This window comes from Ammospiza caudacuta, chromosome Z (genome assembly GCF_027887145.1).
Source record: "Ammospiza caudacuta isolate bAmmCau1 chromosome Z, bAmmCau1.pri, whole genome shotgun sequence".
Lineage (NCBI taxonomy): Eukaryota > Metazoa > Chordata > Aves > Passeriformes > Passerellidae > Ammospiza > Ammospiza caudacuta.
The window spans coordinates 33,932,280-33,949,514 of NC_080632.1; the positions used below are offsets into that span (position 1 = coordinate 33,932,280).

At 33.4% G+C, this 17,235-nt stretch overlaps 1 protein-coding gene across 1 annotated transcript in view; it reads right to left on the reverse strand.

The window, feature by feature from the left end:
- VPS13A (vacuolar protein sorting 13 homolog A) overlaps nt 1-17,235 on the reverse strand; it is a 107,538-nt gene that overhangs the window by 15,486 nt on the left and 74,817 nt on the right. The window contains exons 51-68 of the mRNA XM_058823752.1: nt 15,895-16,023; nt 15,070-15,203; nt 13,487-13,616; nt 12,893-13,128; nt 10,746-10,899; nt 9,748-9,894; nt 9,116-9,197; nt 7,766-7,835; nt 7,077-7,182; nt 6,604-6,717; nt 5,175-5,320; nt 4,975-5,056; nt 4,206-4,319; nt 3,701-3,776; nt 3,438-3,601; nt 3,019-3,064; nt 2,628-2,751; nt 1,602-1,716 (exon numbers count right to left, since the gene is read on the reverse strand). Coding sequence (XP_058679735.1) covers nt 1,602-1,716; nt 2,628-2,751; nt 3,019-3,064; nt 3,438-3,601; nt 3,701-3,776; nt 4,206-4,319; nt 4,975-5,056; nt 5,175-5,320; nt 6,604-6,717; nt 7,077-7,182; nt 7,766-7,835; nt 9,116-9,197; nt 9,748-9,894; nt 10,746-10,899; nt 12,893-13,128; nt 13,487-13,616; nt 15,070-15,203; nt 15,895-16,023 — 2,169 coding nt within the window. The remainder of the gene's footprint in view (nt 1-1,601; nt 1,717-2,627; nt 2,752-3,018; nt 3,065-3,437; nt 3,602-3,700; nt 3,777-4,205; nt 4,320-4,974; nt 5,057-5,174; nt 5,321-6,603; nt 6,718-7,076; nt 7,183-7,765; nt 7,836-9,115; nt 9,198-9,747; nt 9,895-10,745; nt 10,900-12,892; nt 13,129-13,486; nt 13,617-15,069; nt 15,204-15,894; nt 16,024-17,235) is intronic.

Consider the following 17,235-nt stretch of genomic DNA (forward strand, 5'->3'; position numbering starts at 1 on the left):
TACCTATAGGAAAACCTGCCTACTCTGCTTGGAGCTCTGAAAATATTTCTTCAAGAGTAATTATGCCTTAGAATCATCAATAGCAAAAACTAGTAAGAAGCTACCAATCCTTCAGTTTTACCTACATTCAAATGGTGGCTCCCATCACAAAGTATCAAAGGCATTACACAAGGCCACGCCTTAATGTATTTTAAGTTCTATAATGGAAGGTACTGTACTCGGCCATACAATACAGAAAAATTGAAATTAGAAGTTACCTGGCAGATTTTTGTAAAGGTTTCTCAGAAAAAAACCCAAAATATAAAAACGTACAAATTTAAGAAGCAAAAGCAATGTAAATTCAGCTCATTAGAGCTGACTGTTTGCTAACATTTGTTTTAGCAATATACTTTAAAACAGACAAGGAGATGTCTGAAAATTTATTTTCTTAACAAGAAGAGGATAAAGATTAGTAACAAATTTATGTCATCCATCAATAGTAGCTTCTAACTACCAGAGGGCAGAGGGTAGTTAAGGCTTAATGATATCAATTATAAATTGGAGAGCACAGGTTAAAGCCATCTCATTTACAAGAAAGGCACAAGTATAGTATTTATTATCAAAGCACTTTCACAGTTGGCTGAACTACATGACCAGTGAATGGAACAATGAACATAGCTAAGGTATCCCCAACAGATCAATCCTGTTATACCAGAAAATGAATGACAAACTAATGAAATGCAGGAGAAACCGAAACAAGAGTGGAACTCAACATGGAACAAACAGCTGTAGCAATAATCAAAATTAGTCATAAAATGCTCTCCAAAGGCTACTACCTTCTCATTTACTTCTCCAGAAAGGTTATTCTGGCACAATATTTCTGTAGCACTGTGAATCCTTTCATGCGTATTTTTAAAATTCCTTTTAAATTTATGCAATCACTAATTGCTACTTTATTTGTTATGGTTTAACATTTCTAGAAAGAAATTTTATTTCTAACAAAGAAAAAGCAGAAACTCAGTAAGCTGTGTGTGTCACAACTGAAATTATTTCCTTTTTGAGGGGAATTTTTGAGTCAAATTCGCTTAAATGGCAGATGAATCATTAAAAACTAAGGGCTGTTCAGCATATACTTCCTGCAAACAATATTCAATTTCAGAACTGTTTATGTTCTTTCAAAGGCTTCAGTATGACATAAATACAACTATTTCCAGTGTCTTCAAAGTGTCTTTAAAATGCTGTTTTACACAAAATTGAGACTTAAAAGTCACTGTTTAAGCTACATATTATAAAATTACTCAAAAAACTATGTGTATTTATCAACCATTTTCACAAAAAGTAAAATTTTCATTTGCACATATAGACCTTTTTCTTTGTTCAGAATGCTCTGTGCATAAACTTTTATAGATATACTGATCCACTTTATGGTGTCTCCCTCAAAAATTGTACCACAGCAGCCAAATCCCCAGTGTGGTTACGTGCATAAGAAATGGAATTCTTGGCTACTGAGTTACTAGGTAAGAAGTGAATGGGAATTTAGGAAGAGAGAAATTCTAAAGTATTTATTTCTATATAAGATGAGTTTAAATTTATGTCAAAAATTTATCTTTCATTTTCTTCACCTGTAACATTTGACTTCCAGTTCCATCTCTTAATCTGTAAGGTCTAATAACTCCATCTTCATTAAAGAAGCGAGGTGGTCGCAGGCTTATCACATCTTCTGATGAATCTGCAACCCTGACAAAGCAGAAAATTTAAGATATATATCAATATCTCTACTCAACTATACTATTTAGCTAAGGAATGAAAATATTTTGTATACAAATTAAATTCAAGTACTCGTATAACAACTATTGTATATATGCACTTTGGCATAATTACAGACATTACAGAAATCTATTTTCAAGAATAACAATTATCAAATTAGATGGCACAGAGCAGCACATATCTGTAAATACCTAATTAGTGTCTAACTACTGCACTTCAAAACTTCAAAAGTAAAGACCACTGTACCACATGGAATAGAACTGTACCATATTTCTCTGATATGCTTCTTGAATTTCTCTGCCAAAAAACTTGAACAGGAAAAAAAAAGATTGGCATTCTTATGGTAACAGAAGTGATCCAACTCACTAAGAACAGGGCCACTGAACAATTGTATTTAAAGATACCAAGTGCCTCTTCAAAACTGTCTCCTCCTTTATTGCACATAACAGTATCAAATAATCTTCATCAATTAATTTATTAACGTGAGACTGTCACAATATTTAAATGTAGTCTTAACATAGTTCTGACATGGCATCATCTAGTGATCTTGGAACTAATTTCATAAAGGAGTAATAATATATAAAGTAACTTTGAACATATCTGAGAAGTCCTTTTTTCCTGCTTTTTTGGGGTAAAAGTGAAAAATCATCAGCTGAAGGAAGTCTGATTGCTGAGACATTTAAACTAGTTTTTTTCAGTAATGCTAGAAATAGCTGAGACTGGTGTCTGTGGTTTTTTAATTATATCAAGTGCGTATTTTGTAAAGAGCCACCTATTTATTATGTAAATAACATAGAAGTGATATGAAGACACAAGGTACTACTAGTATGACTATTGTCTCTTTCATGCCATATGATATTCTGTACACTTATTTTACTTACTTTTTAATACCCTGAAATGTGCTGCTTGCCATATCTATGATTCCACCAGTGGGCCTGGCTACTGCTCCAACTAAGCCTTTTCCAACACCTTTGAAAAAACCGGCTGCTCCTTCTTCCTGAGCTCCTAAAAGCATTAAAAGGAGTAAATCATTATAAACCACAGAGTTTCTCTTAAAATCTTAACAAGTTTTATTACCATTTCATTACAAATCTTATTTGATACACAACTACATAGTCTCCACACAAAGTTCACATAAACAACATTTAAACTGTAAGTCAGTAGAAATATAAAATCTTGACAAAAAGTTTTATAACTCTGATTTACAACAGCTCATCAAAAATCAAGAATTCACTGTTGTGTGAACAGTTAATGCATCAAGACCAGACTTACCTCTTATTGGTTTTGTAACTATTCCTGTTATGCCACTGACAAAACCCTACCAGGATAAACAAAACAGACATTACAAATATGCTTCCATATAATATTTTTCATTTTTAACATTTTTCTTCCTACTTCATTGCTGAATAGCCTAAAAGTACATGTGTTGGGAGTGTTCCAGAATTCACTACAAGCCAAGAGAATTAGAGGCACCTGCTTCACAGTTTCTACCTTCTTTTCTATCCTATTGCATTTTTCTATAAAACTATCATTTAATTGTAGCTATACACTTGCAAAACTAAAATTAAAATTAAGAAACTAACAAAAAACTAACTCAAAAAAATTGAAAACCAACAACTCTCTGGGCAACACAACAAGTGCCTCGTACTCCTGCCTGCATAAAACTAATTATTTTTTGTTTTCCTCCTTACAGAAACCAGTCCTTTTCCACCTCGAGTGATACCCTCTCTCAGACCAGTGGGTTGTTTGTTCATGGCTTCTCTCCTTTTTTGCTGGTAATCTTCATCCATAGTTATTGCAGCTACTCCTTTTGCCATAGCACCTGTGATTCTTGAGGCAGCTCCTGCTAATCCACCTATTGGAATATAAACCAAATTAAAACTAATGCAATTTACAAATACTCATCTCTATTGTTTACTATTAGGGGAACTACCATCACAGCACTGAAACTTACCAACAGCTCCCCCCACCAGCGCTTTAAATCCTAGGGCCATTCCCTCTATAAATTCCTCAGGACCCTGGATGGCTCCCTATGAGAAAAAAGGACACACTCATAATGAGCTTTGAATAGTATGCCTTATATATTTTTAAATCGTACATTTTTATTGGGATTTATATGTAGCAAAGAGGAAAATTGGATGACACTGAGCGAGAGAGTGTGAAAGCACCCACAAAAGCCCCTGTGAAAGACAGACCATTTTAGAATAATAATGAATTCCATGAAGTTTCCTTATTTTAAGGAGAAGCAAAATATTTATTTTAAGGTGTGAACTGTAAGAAATAGCCTTTTGGTAGTTAAGTTGACACCTCTGTCCTTTTTACTCTCACTTGAGTTTTCCAGGCATTTTCACTTGAAATTTTCAATTCTAAATCTAAATTTAAAACCAAAAAAGTGTTAATATAGATTTTCAATACAATGTCTATCTATCTACTTGTAAAAGGACAGCAGAGAATTTTACCTGATATGGTTCATAGAAAAAAGCTTCTACCCCTTCAGACAAGCCTCTTATGAATCCAAATGGATTACCCAACACATCAAGGCCAAGAATAAGAATATACATCTGTTTAATAGCCTAAAATGAAAATAGGTATTAGAGAAAATATTTCCTAAATTATACTTAAGGAAAGGCAAACAGTGTAGTATCTCAGATTAAAACAGGGAAAGAAACATGAGTTCAATATAAAAACCTCAATATATGAGTTCAATATAAAAATTGTCCAGAAATATAGAAGTAGTTGCAATAAAAAGATGAGAAAATCAGTGAGTAAACCATATTATGTCAGCCAAGAAACGACATTACTTAAAAGCATTGCAGTAGCCCTCATTATTAATGATGGATGGAGAGGACTAATTCTTTTATGCAAAAGTATTTTTGTTGGATTCTCTCCACTGGATGACAGGACTTTCAACAGTACACAAAAAAAGGTACTATGATTTGAATGGTACTAATGTCTAAGAAATTGCATTTGCATTTTAATGCCAATCATGTTTTATCAGAGCCCTATCGTGTTTGCCTCCCCTATCTATTCCAGTAAGCTGTTTTGTTATCCATTCCCCCTGGCAAGGCAATAAAATCCTATTAATGAGTAATTGGCTTGTATGCATTTATTTAACCTTTGTATATAAAAGGATGAAAGTAAATTTTATTTTGTTTAATAGAATGAAAGTGCACAGTAGCAGTTTCAAAATAAAAAATTATTGGAATGTTGACATTCTCTTATTCTTACCTGTTTTGAATAATGCCTTATAACTGATGATTGAAGCTGCTGTGTAGTACAGAAGTCATACCTGAGCTCAAAGAATGCCAACCTAAAAAAGAGACAAGAGAAAAAGTAAGTCCTTACTGCACAGAACAAAATAAAGCTCAACATATGTAATATTGGTACAATATTTGTGAGTGATTTTTACATTCATATTTTTAACCTACTTAAAGACAATATCTTGTACATCTGTAAGGGTGGCCCCTATACTCTTCAGCAGGAGATTCAAGGACTGAAATGGTATCAATTCATTCTTTCTTTCTTCTTTGTTACTATCTTCTCCACCCGCACTGAGTGAAAAGCTCAGGTGTAACTGAAGGATAAAAATGAGATTGGGAAATAGCATGGTTAGTTGTTAGCTGTATGATATTTCTATCTTTATAATCTTTTAGATTATTTAAAAATTTAGTTAGCACATTTCTAGTCTGGCTGAAACCAGTCTGACTTTGTAACAGAGTACACAAATACATAATGTAGGCCAAAAAAAGCCCACTCACGTTTAAAGTTGAAGTGAAGAATTTAAACTACCTTTCAGAAAACAAGAACTTGAAACTGCTTACTTCTGTTTTCAGAGATGGTCTCTGGATTCTTTCAAATATAATTTAGATTATTAACTCATTTTTAAAACATTTCATTTGTTTAAGTTATACCCAAAATCAAAGCAGACAGAAAATGACAACACAGCATGGAGTCCAAGCAAGAATGTAAAATAAAACCTTGAGAACAAATAATTACTAATACAAGTTTTGCAGGTACCAAATAATTACTGGAATATGCATACAGGAGAAATCCTACCAGTGCACACCTGAAATAACTAAAGCATTTGTTTCAAAGAAATCAGAAAAGAACCACATTCAGGAAAATTGCTCAAATGGCTTTCAGGCACAAAATGGTAGAAATCTATCCAGTCATTTTCAAAATCAGATTAAAGGAAGTTATTCCTGTTTCTGACTCTCCGAAGACAGTATCATGCAACATTCATTATGTTACAACAGAGCTTAACTGTAGCTCATTTCAGTGATACACAGTTTACCTTACAGAATTGTTGTCACTCAATCCATCACCACAAAAGACTTAAGCTCTAGTAAAAATCCAAGCCCTTTTATTCCATCCCATTTCCTCCCTGCATTTTTTCTTGTCAAATATAATTTCTAACATCTCACAAGATACTGTGAAGAGGTGCAACTCAAATCATTCTTTGATCTACTTCCCATGGATAGATGGGAGACTCTCTTAACAACTGTAACAGAGCCTATAAGGTCCTATCACAGTTGTAATAATGTTAGCTACACACTAATCTCCTACTCTTGCTATACATGTTTTTTAGAAATGACATCATTTTCCAATCCATAATATCCTGTGTGTACACAAATAAGCATTTTGCAAGGAACTCATAAATAATAAAATGAAAAAAAATTACTCATAAAGTAAGCCATAAGAATGCAATAGTAAGTTAGTGGTTACAATGAAAATACTTTCTTGGCCCTTTTTTTTTTAATCAGCACGTTTCGATCTTTATTTCCACTGCCTACTATCCTGGACGAGACAAAAAATTTTCAGAGAGCAAACTCAGTCTATAACATGAAAAAGGAATACCTTAATTGGAGAGATGTGGAAGTATTCATACAAGCTGATTTGTGACGTATCCATTGATGACACACTCATTAGCTCTTCTTGAAGAGATTCAACATCCTTTTCGAAAAGTTGTAGCTGTAAATGCATTTGAAAAAGATATTTCTTCAAAATTTGGAGTATATAAAACTACTAGTCATTTTTCACTGATGACAATACATTGACTTATACTACTTATACTCTCATGTACAAACTCCTCTCATAGTCCCTGTACTACAGCATTCAAAGCCTTCTTTCCATAGCACACAGGATGAGTATGAAGGAAGGAGTCTACTATCTGACTCAGGTAACAGTAAATTAAAACCTCATAGCTCCATATTATTATATCAACCATTGATATGGACACAGAAAAATAATTTTTAATTTTTTTTTTTAATCCAAGTTGAATTGTTACAGATTTAAAATCTATTTATCTTCAAACAACAAAAGGTTTCTACCTCTTGGTCACTTGGCACATCAGTCTGTGTAAAGAATTCACCTACTGCATACAGGAAGCCAAGATCTAATCTGAGATCCATCTCTTGAATCAGAACCTTAAAGTACCTGCACAAGAAACAAAAAATAATTATTAAGGTGTTCTACAAAAACATGTAACACTTAAAGTTTAGTACAGGTTAGACCACTTACACAACTTCAGGTACTGGTTTTGGTGGGTTATTTTGGTGTGGATTTTTGTTTTGGTGTGTTGTTTTTTTGTGCATGTATTTGTTGTTGGTTTTCTTTTTTTATTTGTTTTGAGGGTTTTTTGAGGGATTCATCATTGCTGGTGAAAAGAAGGCTTCCCACTTAGGTGTAATATAAACACATTTCCAAATAACCAAAACCATTTTAAACACAGAGCAGCATTTAACACTGTATATAGCACAACTATACACAGATTTTCTTTCTAAATAAAGATGACTAAAAATACGCATTAAAAAGACATCTAAAAATCCTTGATTTATTCTTCAGTTATGTGGGTCATAAAGGACACTGAGCTTTCACCTCTGTTAAAATGCTCTGAGATTCCAAGACTGAGTTTGTGTTAAAATTACTTTTCATTATGTTTGCCTCTGTAATATTTTTAATTTTAAAGCTTGATAACACATCCAATAGCAATAGAGATGGATCATGTCAAAATACTTACTTAATATGTGTTATTTCTGAGTGTCCTGCAGTTCTCATGACAATACTGACGTCAGTAAATGGTTTAGGTGCTATAAAGTTGTCAAATAAAAAGAGATCAGTACAGATTATTATATGACATACATAACTTCCTAGGTTTTTTTATGAAAACGTCATATACATTCAAGGTTTTTTCAATCCTGCACAACAGGATTACATAATGGATATGACTGGTAAACAATTGAGACAGGGAAAAGAGCAGGAACAGAAAGTAATAGGAACACAAGGACGGAATAGAACATCAAAATGCTATTTAACTGAAAATGCACCATTTTCATTTAAAAGCAAATTAATATTGATATAATATTAGATTTATGTAATTTCTTTATTCATGGAATAAGATTTTCCAATGGCTGAGACAAAAATGTAAACAAAAATGAATTCTGCAGATTCATGCAGTGTAGCTTAAAACCAATCATATTCAGAATGAGCAACTGACATCCCACTAGCTTCTGAATAAAATTGCAAGCAGTATTCTTTGTCTCTATCCAGAATCCCTTTTGATATTACTTTGTTTATTACTTTGATATTACTGATACTAGGTTTACCAAGTGACTTCAGTGTGAAAAAAATTAATGAAAGACTCCAGTTCATCACATAGTATAGCAACATTGAGCTCTATGCTCTATGCTCCAAGCAATGGAGAAATCTACCCAAAAACTGTATGAAATATAATTCGCCAACTGGAGAGCTTATAAGCCTCACTTAACAAGTCTGAGCTTAGGCACATTTCTTTTCTTGGTAGCTAAGATTACTTCAGATAGAAGCACTGCATGATACTAGAGCAGTAGGGAAATAGTGGAAGACTAAGGATGACAAGTGAATCCTCACTGCCCCAAAACTCCTGATCTAAGTGGCACAGAAACAGTGCAACAGATTCACTACCATCAAAACTACCAAAACTTATCTTATGAACAGACAAGTTTTCTCATATATTAGTCAGCATTAAATTTTACTGGTGGTCTGAACTGAAAACCTCCTTTTAAATTTATTAAGTAACTTTCATGTCATATGTTCTCCACAATCAATTAAGTAATGCGCCATAAAGATGCTCTTAAAAGACATGATAATGACAAATAAAAGACATTTTCTTTTTTTCTGTTAATTTTTAACTGTTGAAACAGTGTTCTGTGTATCTTCTTTGTAGGTAACTGCTTCCTTACTTCTACCTTATTATTTGTATTATCTATAGTCAGAAAGCTCATGCAGACTTCACCTGATAAAAGTGAAAAATCTGATAAAATTATTAACTTCAGTACAAGCAAGTTATTTTTTGTTTTAAAAGGAAGGATTATGTTAAACTAGAACAAACCTGAATCCAAGGTGATGGACTTTGGAGGTTTAATAGGATAGAACACAAAGGGAAATATGGCTCCAGGAATCTGGTTTTGTATCTAGTAGGGGTAAGGACAGGACAAGGTGCATCACATTAGCTTTTCAATACTGAAATATCTTAAGACGAGGACAAACTCTAGAGATACCTGTGGCCTTCCACCAACCCAAATGCAGAAAAAAGACACTACTGTACTTAAAATATATCTATTTTCAAAATATAATAATCAAATTCTAATAATTTAGAAAAGCTTCTTCAAATTGGTAGTAATAAATGGTCCACAAAAGATTTGCAAAGGATTTGTTCTTAAAATATTGAGCATAACAAGACTAGAAATTTCACCTCTCTTTTTGCTTGTTATACAGAAATGCTCCAAGAAAAAGCAAGTAAGATGAATGCCATTTTTTTTTCTGAAGAGTCATATTTGTCTTCCTTTTTTTCCAAGAAGCACTTAAGTAGTATTTTCAAAGATTGAGGAGCACTGATGTAAAAGCCAATGATTACTATTAAACTGAAAACATGAGAAATCCAAACAATTCTAGAAATGAACCCAAGCTTCCATAAAAGTTGCTCTTTAGAATAAGTAACAACTACTTTTTGACATGACTTACTTGTATCCTGTAAATTTGAATTCTGAAAGACTTCTGATGTGCAGAGGAGCTGTATTCCACTTTTAAAGCTGGCAGATAATTTCTTCTGATAGGAATCTCATTTGGCTGTTGAATTGTCATGTTCATTCCATTAGGAGTTAAACATACCTATTGTATTATTATTAAAGAAAATTTAGTATGCCATGTGTTTTAAAATCCTACTTCATATACTTAAAAATTTACAATATTGTAAATCTTAGCAGTAGAAGTTCTGAACCTTTTAAGTTAGATGTCATAATTTCCCTCTATTTAAAGCAAACAAATTTTGCCATAAATTAAAAATAGAAATAAAACTACAAAGTAATGCATTATTTGGGGGTTACTATCATTTACCACATAGCTATCTAGAAGAAAAACTGAACAGTGTAACGAACTATGACTGACATAAACATTGGATCATTTATCTATCCAGTGTTCATCTTCCTACAGCATGTTTCTAATGAGTGCCTAGAACTCATCCATACGCAAGGACTGAGCATTTGGAGCATAATGTGCTTCTACATTCCAGAATAATTTCTGAAATTTCTTTTTCAATTTTATGTGGTTGAATGACAGCTAAATCGTTCCACAACAAGCCATTTTAAAAATACAGGATTTCAGGCTAAAGCAAACAAACAAATCAACCCCAAACGCATATATTTACTGGTATAACACATGAACCAAATGCAAACCTTCCTCACTGTAGTTTTATACATATTTAGTACTACAACCTCCAAAAATGGTACACCTCAATTTCAAAGTCAGGCAGTAACAACAACAAGTCTGTAGCAATATATCAAGTTTGTGAAATATTTCCTGCACTTTTTAATACAGAGATAAATAAGTGTTTTCAAATGGAGTAGGTAAATCAATCATCTCAAATTTTACTGTAAGTTTTATTAAAGACAGCAAAATTGATATATTATCTTTTTTCTTGTGCATACATATAAGCAACAGAATTAGAGAACTATCAGTATTACCAAAACATTCGATTCCAACTCAATAATCTTATTTTCTGAAGGGCTTAGCTCACTGTAATCTCTGAATTCTTGTTCTAATTTATCAATTTGCTTAACACTCATTGGTCTCCATCTCGACTTCTTCTTGGGTTTTGTCTCCCACACCACATCAGAACTTTGAAAACAAAACAAAGAAGCAAAAGAGAAGGATTAGCTTATTGAAAACAAGTTTTCAAGAACACAAAGAACACACCTAATTCAGTGTGACTTTTAATATGTTGTAACTAAGGAATGAGAAAGCGCAACATAAAGCACTACTGCAGCAAACAGAAGTGACCCAAATCATGCACTGCCTTCTTGGAACTAAAAAGAAGCCAGTCTCTCCACTATGATGGGGAAAAAAAAAGTTAACAAGTCTGTTTAACTCCCCACTTTGATGAAGATGGGTATGTAGTGACACTAAGGAAGCTCCACCAAAGAAGCAGTACTGCCATCCATTGTCCTACAATCTCAATGTAGTTTTCTGCTTATAGTCCTGCATTTACTTTGGCATTTTAAATTTACTACAAATTGAAAAGTTCAAGTCAAGATAAAATGCCTCCTGCACTGTGCCTTATTTTTGACAGCTTCTTTATTTAGTCTTTCCATCTAAAATCAAGAGGTGGTTTTGTTTTACATGTTTCTTCTACTGATTTCATGGTGGGAGTTTTGGGTTTGTTTTTTGTTTGTTTTTTTAAAAATGCTATCCTTTCTTCTGTCTCTCAGTTTTATTAATGCAAATAATTAAACAACCTTAAAGGGCATTAGATGTTTTTCCCACTGCTTCTGTGAAAAGCTCTGTGCTTGACTTCACCTTACAGTCAAACTTAAAGCATAAAATAGGGAACAAACCAACACTATCAGGCAGGTAGAAGATACTTCTTTCCGCAATTTACTCTCTAGACTATAAAAATATGTAACTTTCCAGACACAGCCACCTAACCTCTTTTATCTATATCAGTGTCTATATTGAGACACATCAATGGCAGAAAAAACAAAGGTGAGCTAAGTTCAAAACAACAACTAAAAAAAGAGTACTATCTTGATTGTTGAAAGTTTCCTCTTTTTTTCTTTCCACCTTTTTTGGTTTTGTTTTTGGGTTTTGGGGGTTTTTTCTTGCTCCTAAAAAAATGAAGCCAATTTCAACAGTACTGCCATCCATTTTCAAGAAATCTGAAATCTCATCTGGGTTTGACAAGAAAACAAAACTAACTATAAGCACTAGACAAATTACTATGGATGACTGCTTTCAAAGAAAAACAAATTTAGTGAAATCTCAACACTATTGTGAATCTCAGCAATCAGCTGCCACTTCTAACGAAGTGTTTCCACTGCCTAAGTATCAGAGCACAGCTTCTCAGGTGAGGGCAAGGACTGGAATTTTCTTAGCAAATGATGGATAAGATTATGTGAAGCCTATGTGCATGAGAAGTTCACGCTTGTTTGTTTTTCAGTAAAGTGCAAAGAATTAATCAAGGAAAAACAACTCTCACTCTGTCAACCTCATAACTGAATAAAAAGAAGTGTGTGGCTTATAGCAATTATATTCAAGTGTCCCTTAATGATTAGAAAGAGCCCCTGCTCAAATATATGATAGCACACATTTCCAAGCATTACATAATTTCTTTCTGCTTCCATCTGAAATGTATAATTATAGTAGGAAACTCAAGCAGTAGAGCCGTGGACCACCATAATTAATCAACCAAAACTAAAGGGACCTACAAGCTTTTGCATCAAAATTTCCAATGCAGAATTCAGCTGCTTGTGTAGTGAAGATAACAAAACCCACTGACACAAACTATTTGCAGACCTTGCTCCTTAAAACTCTATTATCACTTCTCAAACTACCTGGACAGGAAATATTTTCTGTCCAGTGTACTGGGAAGTCTGCTACACAGAATTACAAATACATGTTCCAAAACCACATACATCTAAATACAGTTAGCATATGCATTAGAACAAAACACAGCGAAAACATTTCTCTTGGCAGCAGGAAAATGTAGTCATTAGGTTTGAACACTGTTAACCCAGACTTATATTTGCTCTTTCAGCACAAGCAAAAATGAAATACATAGAGTGAAAATACCTTAAGTTAAACATTTTATACTGTTGTACACAAAGTAAGTTACCTTGTAATTCCAATGTAGGACACCTCTTGTTTTGTATAATTATTAACCAATGAAATTCCAACATCTTGCAAAGACAGAACAATTTCTTGTTCTGCTAGTTCTGCTTTTACACTTTCATATGTCAATTTAAATACATTCTCATCTTCAGTGAACAGGACAATACGTTGCAAACCTTCATAAAACGACATTAAGTAGACCACTTTTCTAGAATCCACATTGAGTACTTCCATTTTGTCCTACAAATGAGAGGAAAAGTTTTTACAATGCTATTATCATTCTACTTCACAAAAAAAAAGCAAAACAAAGCCACAGTCTTAGCAACACAACAAAGGAACACTTTTTTTTAAGGTACAGGAAAAAAGTAATTACAAAGTTTTTTGACAACCTCTCACCACACACACACACTGACACTTTTCAACTGAAGACTGCTTACTTGAGCAAGCTCCAGCAAACAAAGTGTTGTTACTTCTGCATTTGGAACTCATGTATGAGACTGCTGATCATGCTCATAAAATACAAGTTTCATGCATACACTGATAATTGACATATAAGATTAGACATCATTAAAAGAAGATTTTGATAAAAAGAATATACCTCTTTTGCAGCAATTTCCTCGGTTCTATTTCCACATCTCCATTTTAATTTCTTAGATCCTGTTGGGTCTGCCCAAGTATACAACACTGCCTTATTTGGCTGAAGGCAGTCTTCCAATTCACTGAGGGAGCTAGAACAAAGTAATTTTAAATTCAAATGTCAATGAATATTTTGTATTAGTGACCTTTGCATTCTAGCATTTCAACAAGAACACTAATAATATTTTCAAGTAATGAGAACAGAACAAAATTAACATTATGCATGAAAAAAAAACACACAAAAACATTCTCAAAACAGCAATAAGAATGAGGATTTGTACTTTAATATACATATATATACTTTAAAAATGAAGTATATACAGTAGATTTTATATACTCATTTTCTTCCCCCTTTGTGATTTTCAGAAATGTGCTTTAAACTCCATTCCCTCTCACATATACTTAAAAACTTGCAGAATTGTCTTCTACAGCTCTGTGAAAGGATTCTACCCCAGGAGAGGAAGTGGAGAGATGCTCATCTCCGCTTGCTAGGATCCAGTTATTTGAACCATTCCCTCACATCCAAGCTGTGCCGGGGGAGGTTTAGATTGAACATTAGGAAGATTTTCTCTCAAAACACTCGAAGAACAGGTTTTCATGAGAGGCATGAGTTGCCCCAAGCCCTTGACTTGGACAACACCCTTAATAACATGCTTTAACTTTTTATCAGACCTAAAGTGGTCAGGCAGTTGGGACTAAATGTATGCCCTTCCACATATGAAACATTGAATTCTGTTCTAATTAAATTGACAATAAGGATTCCCACAGTTTATCTAAAAAGATAAAAATTACTAATCTTTACAAAGAAAAAACAAGCCAAACAATCATTCTTCAGGCAAACAGGAAGCAAACAGGATTTGACTAACAACTCTTCTGCCTTCCAAGTAAAAATCTTTAAACAACACTGCTCTGACTGACTGAAGGGAGAAAACAATTGGCTGTTTGGCTTTTAGAAATAAATAATTCAAGAATGATGCAGGTATACACTTCTCAGCATTGCTCAGTATCTGCATACAGTGGCAAAGCATTACAGAAACATTAATGGTAGAGAAGAGTGTAACTGTGTACAGGTGCAGAAGTAAATATTCACTCACTGCAGAAGACTAATATTCATTAACATTACCTTAGTTTTGTTCTGCCTTGGCAAAATTTATGTAACTACCTGTCATCTCCTATCTCACATAATTTGAACCCATTCTTTCAGCTAAATTTTCTTCACTACTTATTCTGCACAGTCAGGACCTGCACAGCTCCAGAAAAGCACATCCTTTGCCCCCCACCAGGAATGTAGATGTCACAAGGCCACAAAATTCATATAAAAAGACACCACAAAACAGCTCACTTGTAAAACTGCCTAGCAGTATTTAACATTGCTAACAATTCATTGCCTTCAATTTACCAAGCAAGAGATTTTTGGGTGCTCTGACAAAATTTGACAGCTATTTCCTCAAAACGGGCTTCTTTAGAGAATGCATGCTTACAATACACAAAACTACAGTTCATATGTCTCATGCAAACATCCACACTAAACTTCTTCATACATACCTTTGTCCATACTCAATAATTTCCTCTTTGGTATGGTTTATCAACAGAAATGGAGCTGCACCAGCATAGTAATTAGAGAAGGTAATCACCGTAGAATGTTCACTCAGATTAACATCCACTGCAATTCCTCCAAGCTATCAGTTGGAAAAATTTTAAAGTAAATAACAGTGGAATGGATTTCCAAAGCCAATGTAAATGCAAAGCAAATGTAATTTAAATATTTTGAAGAACTTCTCATCATAAGATAAAACTATCATGTAGTAACACTAGCTGTTTTACCATACCTTCAAAATATTTCCTTGATCTAAATACTAGGTAGCAGGTATTACAATTTGTAATTAATACTATGCAGGAGAGTTCTGTACCGTAAAAAGTTAGATTTGTAGTAGAGTTACCTTCTTTATTACAAGCTTACACATTCATGGCCTCAAGAACATTATAATACAAAAAACACTCACCTACTTAAAAACTACTCCTAGATGAGACTATCTGCAATATACAAGTAAATTTAGTGAAGTCAAAGTTATTCAGTGTTACTTTAGAACTAATATTAATACTTCTCACAAAGAATATTTGCAAAACAATCTCTATTTTAGCTCCTGTAGAACTGCTCCCCAGAAAAGCGCTTAAAACAGAATACCTACGTACATCTGTTTGTACACACACAAAAGAGAGAGCATGAGAATGCATTTGCATAAACGTAATATTTTCTTCAGGTAAAGTTTTGCAATAATTGATAGCATAGGAAAACAATTTGAGAATGAAAATTAAAAAGTGATTTATGCTATTTTACTTAACATGTTAACATGGAAGGCAATATGTTACCTTATTGTCCAAATGCAGTAAAAGACAGTTTTCTTGCTGATCAAAATTTATCTTCTTTGGAGGGAGATCAGAATTTTCAACTCTAACAAGCAGTTTGTTGGCATCATTTTCAGGCCAAAAAGGAATGCACTAGAAAAATCAGAAATTTCAAAGTCAAAATACAAACCAGGCTTTAAATGCCATTCACATTAGCCCAAAATTCATCTAATGAAGTCCATCAAAAAGTGTATCAATTAGGATCAGAAACCCTAGTTAAAAACCCTGAAAGTTATCACTTACCTGAATACAGTAAATTGAAACGAAGTCATTGAAAGGAAGTCAAGAAATAATTTTGACTATAGTGAAGAAAGTGAGGAGTAAGGAACTAAAGTGGAAAAAGTAGGACTTCATATTCACAACATGAAGTACATTTAAAATGGAAAAAGTACATAAAATCCAGAGTATAAAATAACTACAACATTGAAAATGCCAAGCTGGTAAAATAAAAAAGATTAAAATGTTCTTCTATTAGCAGACCTTTTCCAAAAAAAAGTATAAATTTCACATCAATTTTACAGTGATAATGAATGACAACAAAATGGGACATCAGCACAAATGCCACCCCAGGGTAACTTGAGTACACAGGACATCAGCTACTAGCAGTCCTTCTAGAAGTGTTTCATATGTAAAAGTACATATATACATACGAGTATAAAACACACAGTATGAAGCATTAGGCAGCTAAATCAGAGAGCACCTTCTGCTATTCATATTCACAGCTGAAATAATAACCATTGTGGATTTAAAAATATCAAAGGCAATCTCTCTTCAATAGTTTGCTTGCTAAATGGAGACAACCAGGAGACAGAGAAGACAAAAGTTTTAATGGTAACAAATGAAGTCTCTTAAATGCATCCTGCCACAAGAACAAGCTATGACTAATAGTAACTCTCAGCTATCAACAGTCAAAGTCTTTTTAGATAGACATCTTTCCCATATTTCAAATTGTTGACATGCAGCATCCAAAATTTTAAAACCATTTTTTTCTAACATAGTTTAAAAAATGAGATGTCCATATTTAACTGCATCTGAATCCTAGAATTAATTCTTCAGTGGTGAAAGACTAGTTCACCAACTTACCATGCCACTAAGTTCCCTTTCCCATTGTTTCTCACACCACAGGAAGCAGGAAGACAAGGGAAAAAAATATAGTTAAACGGTAAGATTGAAGGTGTAATTTACATCAACATGTATCCCACAGACAAAGGAAATTTAAATTGTGCTGTAAACTATAATAAAACTCAGCATGTAAGTCTCAACATGGAATTAACTGAGCCCAGAAGAAATTCAAGAAGAATCAGT